The sequence below is a fragment of the Ochotona curzoniae genome, unplaced genomic scaffold (genome assembly GCF_017591425.1).
Source record: "Ochotona curzoniae isolate NIBS_2020 unplaced genomic scaffold, NIBS_Ocur_1.0 scaffold_4506, whole genome shotgun sequence".
Lineage (NCBI taxonomy): Eukaryota > Metazoa > Chordata > Mammalia > Lagomorpha > Ochotonidae > Ochotona > Ochotona curzoniae.
Window position 1 is genome coordinate 18,258,404 of NW_024467119.1, and position 22,119 is coordinate 18,280,522.

A 22,119-nucleotide genomic window follows, 5' to 3' on the forward strand; every position below is an offset into this window, starting at 1 on the left:
TTGGAATCGTCTATTTGATTAAGTATTGTGTGTTTCTAACCTATGGACCCTTTTCTGAACTCAATAGATTTTTCCAGTAAAACACAGAGGCATTTTTTTCCTAGTTAATAATTGGCAAGACATTCTGTAGAGCAATCAAATAAAAAAAAGCAAAGATGTAGTATTTTAGCAGTAGATTAAGCAGGTTACATTTTTACTAGTAGGGTCAAAGAATAATATAAGAACGTGACTTTCCTGAGTCATATTGCCTTCTGTTGTTAAAGCAAATGGTAAGAAATCCACCTCCTGCCCCAAAACAGAAATGAGACAATTAAACCTTACAGATTTTGTTTTTTTCTTTTTGTTCTTGACTGAATCCTTAACTCTGACCACAAAGCCTCAGGATGTAGGTAAGAAATTTACTTATGTATCAAAAAATGACGAAATCAGGATAACTTGTTTTATTTTAATTTGTTGTTTACTTCTTTTTATCCTTCTTGTTGCAAATCAATTATCCAAATTAACCTTTCCAGAATTTGTATTTTGTTGATTTTATCACTCAATCTATATACAGAGAGGACTATCATATCTAGAAAATGGTTAACAGGCAATGGCAGGAGAGAAAATATTGCTATGATGTTTTTTGCGGATTTAAAAATTTTAATATTTTTTACAAATGCATATATTTTGTGGTAACAATAAAGCAATGAGTCTGAATTGAGATGTAAGAAAAATCCATTTGCAGGGCAGGGTGTAGAAAGACGTCTCAACTGGCTAGTCCTTCATCTGCAATTGCTGGCATCCCATATGGGGGCTGATTTATGTCCCAGCTGCTCCACTCCCCATCCAGCTTCCTGCTTATGACCTGGGAAAGTAGCAGAGTATGACCCAGGTCCCTGGGACCTTGCACCCATGTGGAAGACAGGGAAGAGGCTCCTGGCTCCTGGCTTCAGATTGACTCAGCTCTAGTTGTTGCAACTTGGGAAGTGAGCCAAGCCAGCAGTTGGAATCTTTTTTTCTCTGTTTTTTTTTCTTCTCTCTAAATCTATCTTTTCAGTAAAAATAAATCATTAAAAAATCCATTTGTGCAACACATCTCTCACTGCAGATATGTTCAGCGTACGCAGGATCCTGTTTTCTTGTTTGCTTTTATGATTTGTGTATTTCCTTGTGACCATAAGCCTGGCAATGCAGTGCCAGCTTGGGGGAAATGTTGCTTTTTCTATTTCTTCCACCCCAAAGGGGGACCGATTTGAACTCAACTGTCCAGAGGAGGTTTATTTCTGTCATTTCTCTAGCCTGGAAATTGGACCTTCTTGTGCTGTATGCAAAGGTTCTCTAATAATGGCAGACTCTGTGTCAGTGCAGACAGCATCTCTCTTGGTTTGGCAGCCCCACAGTGTCCGTTCGTTAGAGAAGTCATGGGGCCTAGCCATGGTATTCATTCTTGAGTTTTCTCGCTTCCTTTTTATTGTAACAACCCTTGACAAACTCCTGTTGGCTTTTTTAAAAAAATTTATCTCTTTTATCTTTTCATTTCCAATCCTGGTTACGATTCAGATCTCACTGATTTCTCAAAAGAGCCATTATGGCTGTATGTCTCCCATCCATTATCCACGCTTTTATCCACCTGACTGGTAGTTATTTGCTAGCCTCTTGGAGGGGGAACTCTCAGTATTTTTAGGTAGTACTTGGCTGGTAGTTCTTCCTATGCTACTGCATAGCTTTTTTTCTATGCTGTACAAGTAATTTAATGGAGCACCAGGTTTCCACTTTTTATCTAGAACTCCTGCAATTCAGAGTCAGGTCCTTTGTATCCCACGCCTCATTATTCCCCTGTCTGACTCACTTTGTCATCACAATGGACTGACTTTGCCACAAACATGTATCTTGAGATCTCTGATCTTTGACGTTTCACTCCGTTGTTCTCACCACACAGAAAGACAGAGTGTTTGATTTTTCTGCTGAACCTGACACCTGTGCCTCTCTTCCTGCAGTTGTGCCTGGTACCTCACCCAGAGATTCTGAAGCATTCCTACGAAATACTTAACCACACGCTAAATGGGATTACAGTCACGTGTATGAGTCCTTTGTACTGTTGGTCCTTGAGGTCCAGGGAAGATGGCTTGGTCATCTTTGTTTGCCTCAAAGTGTTCAACCTCAACAGCTTGCAAAAAAAAAAATGAGGCTTTCACATCTTAGTGGGAAAACATCACTGTATTCTCATTAGTAGCTGCTACTCGGAAGGCAGATTAGGTGGATTTGGAAGTCACCTATGTATCGTGTCTGGCATTGTGCCCTGTGCTGACCTGACACCAGTGAGCTCTGTCACTCCCGTCTGACCTAGTCATCAGTTAATCCATATGGCTTTTCTCGTCATAAGCAATAGCCTTGCAGCAGGTAAATGTTAATCGTGTTTATGCAGCAATAATGACAAAGCTACAGTCTGTTCAGTTTGAGAGTAATTCAAACCAATTCAATTTAGTGAATATTTCTTGATCACATAACAACTATGACTCAAATCTCATTTTTGGCTCATGTGACTTTTGTTTATTTGCCAAATGATACTTAGCATCAGTATTTTGGCTTACAGTTTGTACACTTAAATGTTCTATATAGTTGTTTTCTTTTTTCAGAAAGTGTTAAGCTACCAGGGTATGTTGTAACTCAGATGGCCTTACTTTGCAGATGACTTGAGCGTTACACAGAACTTCATAGAAGAGAACACTGGATACCTGTGAGTTTCACTAGACTCCTTCGGATGATGGTGTTTATTATATTATAATGTGGTCTGATACATTCCAGAAATGTTAGTGCTTCTCAATGGTGATTTAAGTAGTAGGAACCAAAGAAAAATGATTATACCACTAATTACAAAATTCAAGTGACACTACTGAGTTGTAAATTTTATAGCCTTCATATGTTGATAATTTCTTGTGGCAAGTCATGCAGTGGCTGCTTCTGTGTTTCTGTTAGACCTAAAGGGGTCTTCCGCATATGACATTGTGTACCTTGTGTGGACCCTTGCAGCACCATCATTGAATTTGCTCAATATGTTCAGGAAGCAACTTTTGAGGAAGTGGAGAGGCTCATGAATGACATGCTAGAACACAGAAGGAAATGCATGGCGGACAAGACACTTTCAGAATGTTCAGAAACCACTGTGAGTAAACTGTTTGTCTTTCTTAACTATCCAAGCTTGGTTGCCAACATGGGGAGGATTCCCATTTTGAAAACATGAAAAGAAGGATGCTTATGTATGTCAGTCTTTATTTTGCCCAATTTCTAAGTTTTAGATAAGGTGCCGTCCTCAGTCGAGACATAATTCTGTACCAGGATACACAAAAGGACTCGGCTGTAAACTGGCAGGATGTAAGCATGTGCCTTATGTGTATAATACGCCACATGCACCCCGACAGAGGAGATGACCGGAGCTTGGGATGCCCGAGGAAACATGAAAGCGTTCTCTTCAGCTGCCTCTCTCAGTGTGAACTCTAATTTCACATCCTCCTTTCTGGGCTTCTCCAAATAGAGTCGCTTTCCGCATCTCCAGAAAACTGTTACTCAACACCCCAACTCTAGCAACCCACTAATACACCGGCTTTGTTGCCTTGGGAGAGGAGCAGAAAAGCAACAATGGAAGAGCAATGTAGAGAGCAAAATATCTGACAGGCTGAGAGGTCTTGTGGTCCTGTAAAGAAAGGTTCCTGAAATGATTGTCGGGTTCAGATGAAACTGCACCGTGGGTGATGGGAGGAAACATGGCAATCTAGTTCCCAAAGGATTTCACTGACTGTTCTTTGTATTCATTGTGTCTTTAGTATGAATGGGAATTGTAATGTTCTTCCCTCTTGTCCAGAATAACATTTTACAGGAAAAGATTTGTGCTATGGAAGGGTTGCCTCAAAGATATAACTTTTCACACTGCTGTAGTAAAGTCGACTTTGAAAGACGGCTCTGTTTCTTCTACAACAAGAAAGCTGATGTGGGATTTTTGCCTCTTTTCCTTACTCTGGATCCCGAAGAGCAGTGCCAGGCCTATAAAAACAGCAGAGACTCTTTTCTGAATCAGTAAGTTTCATTTTAGTAAAAGCATGATTTAATTGAAGAATTATTATTGTGCTAAACCCCAAGACAATTTAAAGGTACAGGCTGATTCTGTTGATTGGTCCATAAATTCATTCAACATGTATTATTGTCAGATTTTGTACTCAGGGTGAGGAAAAACATGAGTAAGATAGACCCTTTGGGGATTGGTGCTGTGACACATCACATTAAACTACCACTAGCAATGCCAACATCCCGTATGAGCACCAGTTTGAGTTCTGGTTGCTCCACTTCCAATCCAGCTCCCTGGTAATGCACCTTGGAAAATAGTGGAAAAGGGCCCTAGGTACTTTTCCCCATGATATCCATATGAGAATTGGGACTTCCATGCTCCTAGCTTTGGACTGGCCCTACCCTGGCTGTTGTGTTCATTTGGGGAGTGAATCAGAGAATGGAAGATCTCTCAGATTCTGTCTCTCCTTCTCTCTCTACAGCTTTGTCTTTCAATTGAACAGATCTGAAAAGAAAACAGGGACTTAAAAAAGTCCGCTTTTAAGAGCCTTATATGAAGAATGTTTTCTTAAATGTGAAATGCTGTAGAACAGAGGTGTATGCACAGTGTTAGATGGCTAGGAAATACAGAAGGGGAAATAGTATATTTTCCTTAGGGCAAGTCTCAACTTTGACATCAGAAAGGGATTAAATTACTGGATGTTTAGCCAAAAATCTGTTTTTGATTGTGCGGTAATTGCAGCAGCAGAGACTTTCTGGAAAGTTGATGTACTTGTTGAAACAAAAGTCACAAGTATATTTGAACACAAGTAAATTTGACCCTGAGCACAGATGGGGTGTGCAAAGATAGCTATTCTTTGAGTTTACAAGGGAGATTTGCTGTCTGCCAGGCGGCATGGGCAGGGAAGGAGAATAGCACAAGTCAGTTAACAAGATTACAGATGCATCATCACCCTGAATTGAACAGTTTAGTGAAAAGCACTTGAAAGGACTCACTGTTGCTTTGTATTGAAGTTTTCTATGAAGGAAACACTTCTCCTTTCTACCTTGGGTTTAGGACTTGTTACTCTTGATCTTCTATCCTGTCCCCGTCCTTGTCTACCATTCTTGCTACTTCCTTTTCCCCTCTTCTTTTTAATTTGAAACTCTTTTTTAAATATATAGCTATATATATGAATTTGCCAGAAGGAACCCTTTTGCCTTCGCTCCTACGCTTGTAACTGTGGCTGCCCGTTTTGAGGAGGTGGCAAGCACGTGCTGTGAAGAACAACACAAAGCCTCCTGTTTTGGAGTTAGGGTGAGTGCCCTGTTGGTTTCCCTGGGAGGTGCTCCCTTACAACGGAAGTGTGGACAGCAAGGGGTCATTTACCATCCCAACACTTTCTTGTCACATTCACTGATATGACTGCTGGCCAGCACCAGTTGCTGCTTTCAAATACTCTCTCTGACAGAGATCAAGGAAAGGTACTTGCTAAGTTCTCTTTTCTGTTCAGCCTTCAACCCTGTGCATGGGAAGAAGTGCATAGTGGGTGAAGACTTTGGGTAAAAGATGATGCTTTATTTCCCATCCTCTTTTGAGATGACTTATAAAGTGGCATCATCCAAGGACAGACAGGCAAGCTCACAGCTTGTGCTGAGTGCCTTTCAAGTATGGCTCCGTCATCAGGAATGCTGGCCTCGCCTTTATAATAGGTGCAGGGGCATGTTTATTTTCACATGAAAATTTACCAAATTAAGTATCTCATAGATTTACTGTCTCTGAACAAAAGGTAATGATTTGACTGGCATGGTATTAAGGAAGAAAACATTGGTGAGGTTTTGCTCCTGTTTTAGCAGAATTTTCTTTCTCTGTAGGCAGCACCTGTCACACGGTACTTGAAAGCATTGTCTTCTTATCAAAAAAATGTCTGCGGGGCCTTCATGAAATTTGGACCCCAAGTTTTAAACTCGATGTGAGTTTTGTACGTATGTATCTTGTTTCTACATGTATTTTATGGTCTTTGTTCCTTTTCTCGGTAAATGCCTGGTAACATCTTATGTATAGTTTTCCTAGTTTCCCAGGGGTTTTTGAGGTGATTTTAAGTGCATGGACAGTTCAGAATCAGGTCCAGTGATGGGATAAATCTAGGGAGGTTGCAAGAATAAAAAAAAAATCACTGGTACTTCTGGAATAAATATTGGTTAGATTGGAATCTGAGCAGGTGTGAGAGTTCCCAATGAGGATTTTTGATGTATTGGCTTTAGACAGGATTCATCCAAACCCAGAGACCACTGTTGTCCTTAACGTTGCCTCTAACCAACTTGTAATGGGAATAGAACATTGTCTTTAAAGATTTTTGAGATGTCAAGTAGAGAGTAAGAGAGTAAGAGAGAGTCCTGTGATGGGTTCTCTATGCCTGTCCTTGGCTCCTAAATCACATGGTGTTTCTTGTTACAATAATTATAGGAGGGACCCTGCCTATCAGGTCTCTTTTTTTTTTTTTATCTAAACCAGAACTGTGGGGAGAGGTTAAACATCAGCTCACAGTTTTCAAAGTAACCCTGCATACTGTGCATCATACCAGCAGCTGCGTGTGCAAAACTAAGGGTGAAATTTTTGGGGGGGAGCTATTTATATGCTATAAAGAATCTCCTCTTGTTCTACTTGCTATTCAACTCACTTTAGTGGTTTATAAATTTTCTTTCCAGAAATATTGCTATACTCAGTCAAAAATTTCCCAAGATTGGATTCAAGGAGCTTACTTTTCTCCTAGAAGATGTTTCTTCCAAGTATGATGGATGTTGCAAAGGGGATGTTACACATTGCATCCGTGGCATGGTATGTATTCTCTAAAACTGAGTAAACATTGTAATTTTTGGCAAACACTTTTATTCTAACATTGTCCTGATCTTGGATGTTAGTAAATCTTAAATATTAATGTAAAATATGGTTTTAAAAACTAAGTCCAGATAAAACTTAGGGTTTGTTTTTATACATGAGATTTTAAAAATATTTCTTAGCAATTTATATTTTTTATGGATGCATTTGAGATTTTTGAAAAATCCATTTAGGTCAAATTTTCTTTTTAAAATTTTTTTCTAAAAAATTTTGTTCATTTATTTGATATATATATGTGTATCTATCATCTATCTATTTATATCTATCTATCTATCTATCTATCTATCTATCTATCTATCTATCTATCTATCTCTTCCATCCACTAATTAACTACCTAGATGGCCATTCTACAGTCACAGCTGGTTCAGGCCAAAGCTAGGAGCCAGGAGCATCCTGTAAATCTCCCACACAGGTGGCAAGGGCCCAAACATCTGAGCCATCTTTTTTCCCCCACCATCTCCCTCTGCTCCCAGGCCATTCTGAACCAGGTTATTAACTGGTTCAGAAGTGGAGCAGCCAGGACACAAACCTGATGTATTCTTTGACACCACAAATTTTCTTTTAGGGATGTCAGGACTAGTAGTGAGGCTCAGGGACTTGATTTTTTTTTTTTTATCAATTTTCCACAGACCACTTGGGTATAAAATTTCCAAATATTGTTTTCATCTTAATTAAAAGGGAACTTTATGCATCTTTAACTTAGAACTTGATGTATGTATGTATGTATTTAAATGTGTCATGGAGACAGAATGTTGGTTTTCTTCCTAAATGCTTACAATGGTCAGGGTTTGATCAGGTGAAAGCCTAGAGCCCGGAATTCAATTCAGCTCTCCCAAGTGGGTGGCAGGACTCAAACTACTTGAGACCTCATTATAGCCTCCCAGGGTCTGCCTAGCAGAAAGCTGGAGTCAGGAGGTGGAGCTGGCTGTCTAGCCCCGGGTGTGCTGACATGGGTCATGTGCATCCAGTTGGCTTCTTAATCACTGGGCTAAATGCCTGCTCCTATGACTTGTTGTTTTGCTGTATGTCTACCTTGTGCAATGGGCAAATAAAGCTATTCATTTGTGTGTGTTGGGAATCATTTACATACATTCTTTTAATAATTTTCAAGTATACAGCATGTTTTTAGTATTTATAGTCATCAGGTATACAGTAGATTCCTTAATCTAATTCCTTTTGTCTAACTAAAATTATGTCCTGTAACTAGCATTTCCTCAATGTTCATACCTTATACTCTGATAACATTCATAATATTCTAGGGAATGTGCTGGGAAGTATATTGTTGGCATAGTTAAACTTTTTATGCCCTTAAAGATAATACAATTTAATTTAAAATGTCCTGACTTCTTTTTAGTTGAAATTAAATTCTATCTTTGAGAAGTTTAATTAGTTTAACTGCTTTAGACTACATTGAAGACAGTGTCTTAGTTAAATAATTTTAAATTTAGGGTGTTAAGCAGCTAGCAACAGATGTCTATAAATTATTTTTGTCCCAAATTGTAAACTGGTCCAAGCAATCTCATTCATGATTTATTTTTAAAATCTTGGACTGTTTATGAAAAAGCTGGCCTTATGATAGTAAATCTAATTAACTGAATCAGGATATGATTGAAAATTTTCTGCAAAGTTTACAAGCTGAAGCTAAGGGATTGTATTTCAAACTCCCTTCAGTGTCTTTATGGAAAAAATAAGAAATGAATTATAGTTGATTGAAGATAGAAGTAAATCCTCAGAGATTAAGAGATGTTCTGCCTAGAACAAAACGCCCTTAGGTGAGGTGTGAGTGTGTGTACAAAGTCTGTCTCCCTGGCACTTTATGGAGCTTGTTGGAAGCATGGCACTAAACCTCATTCTGTTTCTTACTTTAAACTGTGATGCAGCCCATTTCTCAAGCTCAGTATTCACTAGGAGATTTCAGGCAGTGAGGAAAGCTTGAGTAAAGTAACAGATGCTTAAACTAGCCTGGTGTGTTGATGGAATTCATTGAAGTACAAGTGAGAATGAAAGAGGGAGTAGGAAGAAATGTATAGCCTTGCTCTGGGTGTATGGGGAAGGAATCAGGGAAAAAAACAAAACAAAAAAACCTGTCCGAAATCATTCAACATTCAACAGGGGCAGCATTAAGCCTTGGGACCCTGATGTGAGTACCTGGGTCGAACATCTGGCTCTGCCTCCCAACTCCAACTTCTTTCTGCTGTACACTGGGAGAGCAGCAGGTGATGGCTCAACTAGTTGACGTTCTGCCACTTATGTGGGAGACCTAGATTGAGTTTCCAGTTTTGAATTTGGCTCTGGCCCGGTTGTAGTCATTGCAGGCTCTGGCCCGGTTGTAGTCATTGCAGGCATTTGGGGATGAAGCAGTGAAAGGGAGCTCTCTCTCTGTAAACATTAAAAAAACACTATTATGTGGATGTGAAATCTTGCCATTTCTCTAATTTCTGTACTTTATATATAGGTCAAGATTGGGATGAAGGATGGGAATGGGGAACAGAGCAAAGTTTCTATTTTGAGCATCATTTGATAATTTGAACAGTTTCAAATTAATAACAGTCACAGGGAAATGATACCATGAGTAGAATGATCTATTGTATTTGTGAAATTTCCATCAGGCCATTGTTGTAGTGGTTCATTTGCTGGCTAGTTTCTGTCACTGATCAAATATTTGAATTTTCACCATGTTCCTGGCAATGTAGTTTCAGGCCTCAAGAACAGGTCCATGCATATCACAATAACCTTTATATGTCTTTAGTAGCCACACTGAGAACACAGGTGGACTCTAACAGGAGAGAAAGAGCATTTAGTATACCTTATGTCAACATAGAAGGATAAAGTGTTTGAAAGGTTAATACTGAACAAAGCATATTAATTTACAATAGAGCCCAATTTCTATAAGTTGTATCATCTTAAATCCTGAGAAATAAAGCTTTTGTTAGGGTGAAAGTCAGCTGTATTTAGGGAGTACAAAACGTAAATGAGTTTTACCTACGAAATGAAATGGTCATGGTTGTTCTGCATGCAGAGATTCCATCATGAAGGAAAGCCCAGTGCTGAAGAAGTTTGGATATAGAGTCATTTCTCATTCTTTTCCGGTACAGGACAAGGTTGTGAGCCACATTTGTTCAAAACAAGATTCCATCTCCAGCAAAATCAAAGAGTGCTGTGAAAAGAAAATACAAGAACGCGGCGAGTGCATACTTAACTCAAATAAAGATGACAAACCAAAGGATTTATCTTCAAGAGAAGCAAAATTTACTGACAATGAAAATTTGTGTGAAGAACGAAATACTGACCCAGACACCTTTTTTGCTGAGTAATGCAAAATCTCTATTGAAATTTATAAGGTCAATAGAAAGAAGTTAATAAGATTTTATTTGTATTGGTTGATTTGGCTGGAAGGTTAGAAAATATTCATGGGGCATTGTATAATTTTTAAAAAAAATTTCTATAGAAAGTCGTATTTTAAATTAAGTTGGAGAAAAGAGGCTGGTGTAGTGATGACTAATCTTGATTAAATACTTGAGAACTGATTATGGCTTGCCAGGTGAGGAGCGAAATACTTGTTGTATTTTGATGCCCTCAAGAATCATGAGCTCTTAGGGGGAAAGCTTATAGATTTGTGGTCACAGGGACTAGATCTGAGTCCTGATGGAATAACTTGGACAAGTTCATCTTTCTGTGCTTCATTTCTCCACATATAAAATCCGTATACATATATTCTTCCATTCATGCTCTCTTAACTGTCATGCTCTAATGTTTATCATGAGTTGTGGATATTAAGTCAAATGAATCAAAGTGATAGATTGCACTGACACCTAAAAAAGGGATGCAACTTTTATCATTGTCGTCATCACCTGCATGATCATCACCATTATAACCCAGATAGTGACTGGAGTGGGGAGAGAAAAAGCACCGAGTGTGCTGAGGGAGCAAGCTTTCTGGATGAGCATCTGAAGGCAGTCGGCAATGGATGTTACAGCCAGGGTGGCTTCTAAGGAATTTTTGTTCATAATATAATGGGGACGTGATATTTAAATTTTTTCCTCCCTGGGAAGACATCCCTGACTTACATCAGATACTAGAAGATGCCCTGATTCTGTGAAAGTTAGTATGGTAGGAGAACATATCCCACACATGTGACAAAGAAAGCAGCTGAGAAACTGAGGAGATGATGTCCAGAAAATCAAGATTAATCAAGAGGGTCAAAAACTGTCAAAAGAACAATGAACGAGGATGAAGTGTTACTTAATCAAGAAAATTTTGTGAGGTATTGAGCTCACAAACCATGGAAGATCCTAACTTATTTTAATGAGCAAACGAGATTCCTTTATGAAGGAGACTATAACTGGCACAGCTTGGGTACTTGGAGAAGATCGCGTTCTTTGCTCAGAGTCAATTTGATATAGAAAAGAATGAAGTAGGCATTCCTTGAGACATGGGGTCAAATTTGTGCTCTATTAATAGAAAAATGCCTAGCTGGTCTACGATTTAGCTTATTCAGCAATAAAACTTTACTTATTTGAGGATTAAGTGAAGTTAAATGAGCAAGTGTTTTATAAAGGCCAGGAGGCAATACTCTATGTCTTGGGCCCAAAACTTGCTCCAGGGTCTAGTTAAACTTCATCCCTTTACTTTCCCACTTTGTCCTCAAACAATACCCATCTCTATTCTTGGAGCCTCTGACTGAGTCGGTGGAAACCATTGCCCATGAATTAGAGCTAAAGGCGTGACTACTTTAATGTACAGCAAGTGACAGAATGGAGAAATGGGCAAAGCTGCTTCTTGTCTCCCACTGAGGCTGCAGGGTCTGAGGACCAAGGCCCGTTGCCATAGGCCTAAGTTAGCCACTTTCCAACATAATTATGCTCACTGTGAGTTTCCTTTCTCTAGTTTTTATAACAATTTACTTGTTTATTTTTAAAATCAAAATTACACAAACACAGACATGGAGAAAGAGAGAGAGAGAGAGGTCTTGCACCTGCTGATTCATTCCTCTGTTGGTTGCAATGGCCAGAGCTCTGTGCCAGGTTAACACCAGGAGCCAGGAGTCGAGGGTTTTATCTGGGTCTCCCACATGGCTGGCAGGAGCCTAACAGCTTGGGCCATCTTCCATTGCTCTTCCCAGGCCACCGGCAAGGAGCTGGGCAGAAAGTGCCGCATCCAGAGGATGCCAGTGTCACAGGTGGTGCCATTATCCTCTGCTCCACAATGCTGCCCCTTCAGTGTGAATTTTCTAAAGTGCAGATGCAACATTAAATTATTTCTGATGCTCTCTGTGTTAAATACATCTAAATAATTCTAATAATTTTGTCTTATATAAAAAAAAATCTTAGTCCACATCACATGGAAGAAGATATTTGTGAAGCTTGTAGTGAAAAGGTTTTCTAAGTCACTCTGAGACCAAACTACAGGAGGAACTTGACATGTGCTTGCAGATTAATTTAGAAGATCTGACTAGATTAAAAGGCAATGGGATTTGCTTCAATGTTTAATCTACAAAATATTATATACATTGTAGGTTTCTTTATGAATATGCAAGGAGACATCCAGACTTGTCTATTCTGGAGCTTTTGCGAGTTGCTGAAGTATACAAGGATGTCATAGAAAATTGCTGCAACACAGAACACCCTCGGACTTGTTACCACAGTGTGGTAGGTTTCATTGTTAACAGAATTAAAAAAGACAACAGGATACTTAACAAAAAAATTGATGTCAAAGTTTTACTCCAATGTAGGGGGTAGAAATGCAATTGATCTCTTTTGGGTCTACTTTAGATTTATTTAACGATGATTATTATGAAGACTAAAATTATTCATCTGGCTTTTGAATGACATTTAGACCCATGAGTTTTGGCTCAGAAACTCTTCCTAGTAAACCACTGATGTTTGTATTTTTTGTATGTACTCTGCATTTGATTGCACCGTAACTGGATCTTTAAAAAAGTAACAAATGATTATTGATCACCAACCCACCAAAATTACAGACCTCAGGTTACAATCAAACACTGTAACCAAAAGTTACAAAGAAATTGCTAAAATTAATTGCTAAAATAAGTATTTCCTTTTGTAAAATAAATGAAGTAGTAGGAAGAGTTCCCATATATCCCACACTCAATTCTACTGCTAACATATCGAAAATGTTCCTTTAATCTTTTTTGTGCATACACACACACGTGTCTGTGTGTGTGTGTGTGTGTGTGTGTGTGTGTGGTAAGATTAGAAACACAGGAATGTGTACTTACTTTCCCAGGAAGCCTGGAGTCTGACATGTGTTCCTTCTGCAGATTTGAGAGAGGATCAGCTCTTTGAGCCTTCTGACTCCTAGTATAGAAAGTTTTAAAATATTAACTTATCTGAAATGATGAGAGAGAGAGAGAGAGAGAGAGATAACACTCCCATCTGCTAATGTATTCCTCAACTGCCTGCAATGAACAAGGGCAGTCCAGGTCAGAACTGGAAGCTGAGAACTCAAGTCTCTTATGTGGTTGGCAGGGACTCAGCTGCTTGAGCTCTCACCTCCTGCCTCATTGGGCGTGCATTAATAGGAAGCTGGGCTGGGGAGTAGAATCAGGACTCCAGTGCAGCTGCTTCTATATGATATGTGGTATTTTAACTGTTAGCCCAAATGTCCACGCTACACATATTTCATGTCAGCAAAAGTGCTGTTTTTAAAGTCCATTTATTTGAAAGGCAGAGTGAAAGAAGGAGAGAGAGAGAGAGAGAGAGAGAGAGAGAGAGAGAGAGAAATCTGTATGTTGATTCACCTCCCCAAAAGGTACAACAGCCATAGATGGGCCAGGCTGAAACCAGAAGCCCAGAACTTCACCCGGTTCTCCCATGAGAGAACCTCTCTTCAGGAGGCTGCAGCCCAATGACTTAGGCGTCATTGGCTGCCTTCCTAGGAGCTCTTGTTGAAAGTTGAATGAGAAACAACACAGCATAAACTAACCTTTCAGTATGGGACATATGTGTCTCAGGAGGCTGTTTAATCTGCCCCACAAGTCCAATTTTATAATCATATGAAAGTCTGTCAAATATTGGAAGAAAATGATTGTAGATTTTATTCTCCAGTACTTATGAGATGAGCCATTCTGGACAAGTCACTACATTTTATAAGGCCAGTTTCTTTTACTTACAAATGGAGATAACAAATGCTTTGATCACTTGAAAGGGATAATCAGATGAGATTTTTATCAATAAAATATTCGAATCATACTTTGTAAGTGGAAAGCTCCAAAAGATGTACAAGATGATATTGAAAAACTTGGATTTCAAATTTTAGCAAGGCTGCTTATCTATAATGGAAGAAATTCAAATTATTTCACACACATGCAAAAGGTATCCCTAACTTAGTAAGTAATGTATAATAATTAAAGTTTGAAAATACTAAATAAGTACATAAAAGCTACTTGACAAGAGGATTTAAAGTTTATCATTACATTTTTGATAAGCACTTTGATCTGTCTTTGTTCTTATTTCAGGAAGACAAATTCAATGAGACAACTGAAAAAAGCCTCAAGATGGTACAACAAGAATGTAAACGTTTCCAGAATTTGGGGAAGGATGGCTTGACGTCTTAGTAGGTTATTGGCACAAGTGGGTTAACATTTGTGATCAGGACAAGTACAGAACCCCTCAAAGTATAGAAATACCAGCCCAATCATTCAGGGATGGAAGTTCCTGAACCCTGGGAAGGAATAAACACACAGAAGTCAAGAATGTATATTGAATGGTAGCATTAAACTTTCATTAGAAATGAGGAGAGTGATGGAAGACGTGCAAGAATCTGGACAAACAGATGATCCAATGCTTTAGTTTCCATGTGAACTTGAATTTCTCGCCCCTAACCCAGAAACCCGGATTGTGCCCCATTTGGAAGAGTGATGGAGCAGACTTGAGGTTATCACAGTTTCCTTAAGATAACATTTTCGCCCTAGGATTTATGCCTAATCTTTAATGAGTTTATAGAAAGAACTGCATTTATGTAACCTTTTAGCAGTTATGTCTCTAGTGTCCTTGCAGGCATCATGAATGATACAGTTTTCTCCGATTCTGTTAATTATGCTAACATGGCTGTTAAAACCGAACAGCCTCGAATCAGAACAAAATGCAATTAAAAAATACGTTTTTTTCAGTATTTCTGCCATCTGACAGCTGAGAATTTAAACAATCCATTCAGGATCTTAGTTTCCTTTATCTTTATCCCTTTAAAATAATTACCAAAGACACAAAGGATTTCAAGCAGAGCTTTACATGCCAGTCAAAGTTTTGCTGTCACGAGGCTCCTATCCTAACAAGGCAGAGTGGCGAGTCCTAGAGCGTCTGTAGTGACCATGAACTTGGAGAAGGGAACACACAGAGACATAGAAGACAGAATGTGGGGGAATGGTGTACTTTATGAGAGCTGAGGTTCAGCTTGCACTTAACTGATTACCTAGTCTTGAAGGGTGTGGGTTTCAGAGCCAATGGGTATCCACTTTCACTCAGAATCAGACACATTTTCTTTCAGCTACCTTATCAAACTCACCAAGACAGCGCCCCAGCTCCCCACTGAAGAACTGATCTCTCTGGGCAAGGAGATGGTGGTGGCCTTGACCACCTGCTGCACGCTAAGTGAAGAGTTTGCCTGTGTGGATAATTTGGTGAGCTTGGCTCCTCACCCACTGCTTTAGTCTCTATCTGCCTTCTTCATTGTTTTCAACATCATCTAACCAAGAATGTCAGACTTTTTAAAATTCAACCCTAGAGCAAGTGAATGTCTGCAACACTTGAGGGTCTTTTTTTGATTTTATTGTTTCTTATTTATGGTAGATATGCTTTGTTAAGGTAACTGTTTTAGAACGAGAAGAGAAGCTTCTTAATTTTCAGTGATGTTACAAATTCTCTCCCCAACACCAAGAGGGGTAATTTCTTTAAAAAGATTTCTGCTTCTATCCTAAAAAGATGTTCCATGTGTGTTTTCAGGACATCCCTGAAGGGAAGTCAAACCAAGGACTGGGATGTTAGGCCATTTTTTCCCCCACTTGACTGCTTCTATGCTTACAGTTGAAAGTTCCTGTGCATGTTGCCAAGAAATGTATCTCCAGGCATTTAAGTTGTTTTGGTTTGCATTTTGCCATAGTGTCGTTCAGGATTCTAGCCTCTATTTCTTCTTATATGTAGTGTAGCGTTAGGACTTCATGCAGTTTCCTGAGTCAGATTAACAACGATCTTAGAAAAATGTAGCTATTGTGCTCTCTGATCATATTTTTCAAAATTTGATTCAAATTTTAAAATCGCACCTGAGTTCCGCCTCTGACTGGTACAGATGGACTTAGTTCTTGGAGACCTGTGTGGTGTCAATCAAAATCGAACCATCAACCCTGCTGTGGACCACTGCTGTCAGACCAGCTTCGCCTTCCGAAGGCCCTGCTTGGAGGGTCTGGAAGCTGACCCAATGTATGTGCCTCCACTCATTGCGCAAGATGTGTTTGCCTTTCGTGCAGACTGGTGTCAGGCTCAGGATGAAGAGCTCCAGAGAAAGCAAGACAGGTAGAACATGCTCTCTGTTGCCTTCTTCAGCCTGAGACACCCCCCATCATGTCTTAGTGAGAAGGTTCATGGCAATGGTTGTGGCTTTAGAGACATAGTCCTACTCCTTCTCCTAAACAGAAGCACCAGTGGTTACTCATCACCATTGACTGGAAGTAAAAACCTACTGAACTTTCCTTTGCAGGGGACTTGGAGTGTATAGAAGGCTGTGTTTAGGAAATGAGTGGGGCAGCCTGTGTAGTCTCAGACGAGGAGTGGTGATGAATTGGAGTTTGTTGGGGCAATGGCATGGATTGCCATGGGAATCTTACTAAATGTTTGAAAGAAAGGATAGGTCTAGAGGCACAGAAATATTGCCTTTGTTAGCTCAGGTTTTGCTTTAAATACCATGAAACGAGTGGTTGTTTGCATTCAGGCAGTCTGTATCAAGAGGAGTGGAAATAGCTTTCAGCTACCGAAAAAGAGACTATGGTTGTTTTGCACATCAATTTTCTAGAAAGATCAAATGTGGACACTTATGTGGTGATAATGTACATAATAAGGCCTCCTATCAAGGTACTTCAGAAAGTTCATGGAAAAGTAGAACCCAAGTATGAGTCTATTTTGGTGCAATTTTTAAAAATGTGCATAATTTTTTCATAACACTTATTTTCCTACATATGATAAAAAATTTTGTTATAAAATAAACTCATATCCTGGACTCCATTTCCACTGTCTTTTGAAATCCCCTCGCATACATTTTAAAAAAAGATTTGTTGATTTTTATTGGAAAGTAAGATTTACAGAGAGAAGGAGAGACAGAAAGATCCTCCATCTGCTGATTCACTCCCCAAGTGGTTGCAACAGCCAGAGTTGAACTGAGCCAATACCAGGAGCCATGAGCTTCCCCTAGGTCTTCTACTTGGGTGCAGGGTCCCAAGGCTTTAGGACATCCTTGACTGCTTTCCCAGGCCACAAGCAGGGAGCAGGATGGGAAGTGGAGCAGAGGGGACACAAACCAGTGCCCATATGGGATCCTGGTGTACGCAAGGTGAGACTCTATCCACTAGGCTACTGTGCTGGGCTCCTTTCATACATCTTTAAAAATAATTATTTTTATTTTTGATGTTTTTACGTAGTTGACTAGAGTGAATAGGGTCAAGGACTACAGGAAGTGGCTGAGATCACTATTTCCACATTCTCTGTTTTTCCTTCCTGCATCTGGGGCAGGGGGAGACAAGGAGAGAAGCCACACACAGCCTCCCAAATGCCTCTGCACCATGGGATGGTCACCACCCCAGTGTCCCCAATGTGGGGCATGCTCTGAGGGTCCTGCTCATGAGATTTCAATAGTTCAACAGTTCTGTATTATGCTGTTTTTGCCACTCCAAACACGATTAATCCTCTCCAGAATCCATTGGCTGACAAAGCCCACCTTGCATACATTTTTATATCAATGTATTTGTGATTACCCAGCTTCCAAAGAATATTCTACGCAATCCATTCTATTGGTATTAACAGGAAAGCTTCAGATCTTTCAAAAACTGACAGATTTTAATTCTTTTTTAAAAAGTTTTTATTTATTTTTACTGGAAAGGCAGATTTAGAGAGAAGCAGAGACAGAGAAAAAGATCTTTCTCCATTGGTTCACTCCCTAAGTGGCCACAATGGCCAGAGTTGAGCCGATCTGAAGCTAGATGCCAGGAACTTCTCTGTGGTTTTCTATGTGGGTGCAGGATCCCAAAGCTTTGGGCCATCCTCAACTGCTTTCCCAGGCTATAAGCAGGGAGCTGGATGGTAAATGGAATAGTCGGGACATGAACTGGTGTCCATATGAGTTCCTGGTGCATTCAAGGTGAGGATTTAGCCACTAGGCCATTGTGCTTAGCCTGAGATTGTGATTCTTTATACTCTTTGATATGAGATCCCCTCCCCTAAAACATTTGATTCTTTAACAAGCATTTTAAAGAAGAGGTTTAGACTAAAATTGTTACCAGAGAAGCTGGTTGGCCTCTTTGCCCAGCTCAGTATAGAATAATAAGCTGGGAATTTGTTGCAGAGAGAGAAATTTCATTTGTGAAGTGACCAGGTGAACATGGAAAGAAGAGAAGGTCAAAGCACCTCCAGAGAGAGAGCTGGGAAGTAGGGTGCTGCTTGAAAGGAGAGAGGGAGAGATATCAAAGGTTTTAGAAGGGCCTTGGGATTTTAAACATCCCCTGACCACTCCTTGTCTGGGCGGGAACTGCGAGGAAGTTGCTCTCCAGTTAGGAAATGGCTGGGCAATTGTTGCATCACCCACTTGAAGGTATGGCCAAGATTTTAGCGGCTTGGATGGTCTCAAAAACCACTAATTAATTCAATGTGATATCTTTTGGGTCATAGGTTTCTTGTCAACTTAGTGAAGCTGAAGCCTGAACTCGCCAATCAGGAGGTGCAGTCTTTATTCACTAATTTCACTGACACAGTGGAGAGTTGCTGCAAAGCCAAGGCACCCGAAGCCTGTTTTAACCAAGAGGTAGTGCAATTTTCCTACTATAATTCCTCTGATATTCCTGGGGAAAAAAAACTAGTCAGAGTTGATGGTAAGACCCTGCTTCCTCTCTGCAATGGCCATAGTTGCTCCATGGTCATTGGCAGACAGCTTCCTGGCACAGGCTCTGGGCATCCTGGATGATGGCAATGGAGTATGAAAAGCTATGAAGAAAACCTAGTTTCCAATTCCAGCCCTCTGGGTCATGTAACGTGAGTTGAAGCTCAGCATCTGAGAGGATGATGATAGCTCTTGTTAATTACACCGCCATTTTCACAAAACAGATTCCATGTGGCCTGTAATGGAAATCACTGCTAGCTTCAAAGAAAGGGGGGAACAAAGGAGCAGAAAGCCAAGTCTCTCTGGGGTGACTGTCCCACCCTCCCAGATCTTGTCCTAACCTACCCTAGGGTTGAAAGTATCCGAGAGAGTGGAAGACAAGCGTAGTAGAGGGGAGGAGATAAGAAATGCCACAGCAGGTGGGAGCATCCGTGGTAGTGGTCCCAGTGGATTCCTGTGTGACAGCTGCTGTTCCTTGTTCTCCAGCTTCCTTCTCACTCTATTTCCTAGCAGTGTCTACTCCCATTCTCACAACCCACACTTACTCAGAGATGTAGCCTCACCCCGCCTTGCCTGCTGGTGGAAAATCCTTGATTTTCTTTGTTTTGAAAAAGCATTTAATATTTAATTAAAAATTATTGCTCAACACGAAGCATTCACCTAAGTGAGTGTATACTTTAAGGCTAAGTAAAGGGGTGGATGAATTTATTGTTAGTTCTTACAAGACCCTGGGAGTTCATTTTTAGATTTAGTGGAAGAAAAAACATTCATTTTTCCCCTGTAAGATATAGGAGTGGTTTACTAATTTTTACTTCCTTCTCTCTCTCTCTCTTAGCGTCCAAAAATTGGCAGTTGAAGACAGGTTGCTTGAGAAACAGTTATAAATTGCTCAAGGTAATCTCTTCTCTCTCATCCAAATGTCAAATGTATTTTCAGCTGATTTGGCCTTCCTGCCTTTTTCTGTTTCCTGTCTCTGCTTCCTCCCTCATTGTAATGTGTCTGTGGTGACACCAGACACCCTGGTTATGGGCAGGAGAGTTGCAAGTAGACTAGCTCGAACATCTCTTCCTGTTCAGGATTCTAAGGAGCATAAGGATACTTATTTCATCTTTCTGCTCTTTCATTGAGAACCCTGGACCAGGATACAGAGACAATCAAATCTCCAATTGTTGATAGGAACAAGCGGGGTATGATCTCCAGGGATGGGCTAGTAGTAATCCTATTGCAAAAACCTTTCTGAAAAGACCCAATTTTTAAAAGTAACATTACTGAAATAGGATTGATATGCAAACCAAGGGATTTGCTGTAGCATTTGCCTATTTACTTATTTATTTATTTACTTATTTATTTCAGAGGCAGAGAGAGAGAAAGAGGGAGAGATAGAGAGTGAGCTCTTTGCCATTCCCCAAACGCCTGCATTGTCTGGAGCTAGGCTAAGGTTGAAGAAGTAGAGACTGGGAATCCATCTTGGTCTCCTAGAGACTCAAGTATATAGCCATTGCTTCTTCCTGCCAGGGTTTCCTTCAGCAGGGGCTAGAATCAGAGCTCACACCCAGGGCACAGTGATGTGGGCCGTGGTATCTTAATCAGTGGGCTTAATACTCCCCCATATTTCTAATTCTTTGGATATATAAAATAATGTTTTTTTTTTCCTTCCAGCAAGTTTCCTGTATGTCCTCTGGTAAACTTCATTTCCCGAAGAGCAATGTACAAAGGTTCATCTGTAACCTTCATCTGAAATTGTGTTATTGCAGCAAGCAATAAACACAAAATTGTGGTTATTTCCCATATTGCTGTCATTTATCATCCAATCATAAAGTTAAGCAGTCATTGTTTATTCATTCCATCAACTTTTTTTTTCCTTGCTGGCAAAGTCTGCCTTGCTCTGAGCAATTTGAACTTGGATTCAAAGCTGTGTGTTTCTAGATCTCGCACTTGTCATTCATTACTGGAAAGAAATGAGGAGTTGTGGGCAGGCATCAATTATGTTACAGCTATTACTACAGTTACTGCTGTTTATTTTTGCTGTTATCAATGCAAGAGACATTGTTCTACATTTCATGCATTATCTCATTTGATCCTAACAACTCTATGAGTTGGTATTATTTTCATTACTGTTTTACAGATATGGAATCTGAGATTAAGTGGCATACATTCAACTATTTAATATCATAAGACTAGCAAGTGACAAAGAAACTATTGGAATTTGGATCCTTTAATTGCAGAGCAATATTCATAAGCACTGTCCACACTACCTCCTAGGTGTGATCTTGTTATTTGCCTTATAGAATCTACTATTCAGAGAAAGGGAGACATGTCCAAGACAGCAGCAACTGTAGTACTCTCATCTATTCTCTCTACTACAACTGCTTGTTAGGTCAGAAAATAAAGGCTTGGTGGTTATGGCAAAAGGAAATGGAATCTGATCATGGAGGCTTATGGCCTGAGTAGCTGGACTGTTATCCACACCTTAGGATTTTAGAGCTTCAGTGTCTAAGATTGAAGATAATGAACATTTAATAGACAGTAACTGAGGAAATTCACAGAGGTCTTTGGGAATACTGTTTAAAGCACAGTGCTTGGAATTCTTTTTTTTTTTTTAAAGATTTATTTTTATTATTTTTTCATTGGAAAGGCGGATATATAGAGAGGAGAGACAGAGAGGAAGAGCTTCTGTCCGATGAATCACTCCCCAAGTGAGCCGCAACGGCCGATACTATGGCGATCCGAAGCCGGGAGCCTCTTCCGGGTCTCCCACGCGGGTGCAGGGTCCCAAAGCTTTGGGCCGTCCTCGACTGCTTTCCCGGGCCACAGGCAGGAAGCTGGATGGGAAGCGGCGCTGCCGGGATTAGAACTGGTGCCCATATGGGATCCCGGGCGTGCAAGGTGAGGACCTTAACCACTTGCGCCACCGCGCTGGGCCCTGGAATTCTTTTTCTTTAATAATCATTTTTATTATCCAACATAATAATTTAAAAATTATTATTATTTATCATTTTATGATACAGTTCCATAGGCCCCTGGGATTTCCTTTAATCCCTCCCCAGATCCCCTCCACCTAGTTCCCCTATATCATTACTATAGTTCTTCATACACAGTCATACGTC

The 22,119-nt window shown here is 40.0% G+C and overlaps 1 protein-coding gene across 2 annotated transcripts; it reads left to right on the forward strand.

Annotated features, from left to right (window-relative positions):
- Positions 1-173: 173 nt before the first annotated feature.
- Positions 174-20,970, forward strand: AFM (afamin). 2 transcript variants are annotated; one of them, XM_040967008.1, is made up of 15 exons: positions 174-389; positions 2,668-2,716; positions 3,010-3,142; positions 3,839-4,050; positions 5,203-5,335; positions 5,893-5,990; positions 6,727-6,856; positions 10,012-10,226; positions 12,432-12,564; positions 14,394-14,491; positions 15,422-15,554; positions 16,220-16,443; positions 18,805-18,937; positions 19,848-19,906; positions 20,672-20,970. In XM_040967008.1, exons 1-14 carry the CDS (start codon positions 302-304, stop codon positions 19,866-19,868), a joined length of 1,800 nt encoding a protein of 599 aa, XP_040822942.1. In that variant the 5' UTR covers positions 174-301; the 3' UTR covers positions 19,869-19,906; positions 20,672-20,970. The 2 variants fall into 2 exon arrangements, with proteins under 2 accessions (XP_040822942.1, XP_040822943.1); XM_040967009.1 differs by lacking the exons at positions 16,220-16,443; positions 18,805-18,937; positions 19,848-19,906; positions 20,672-20,970 and adding an exon at positions 15,877-16,006 and having other exon boundaries at positions 200-389.
- Positions 20,971-22,119: the final 1,149 nt, after the last annotated feature.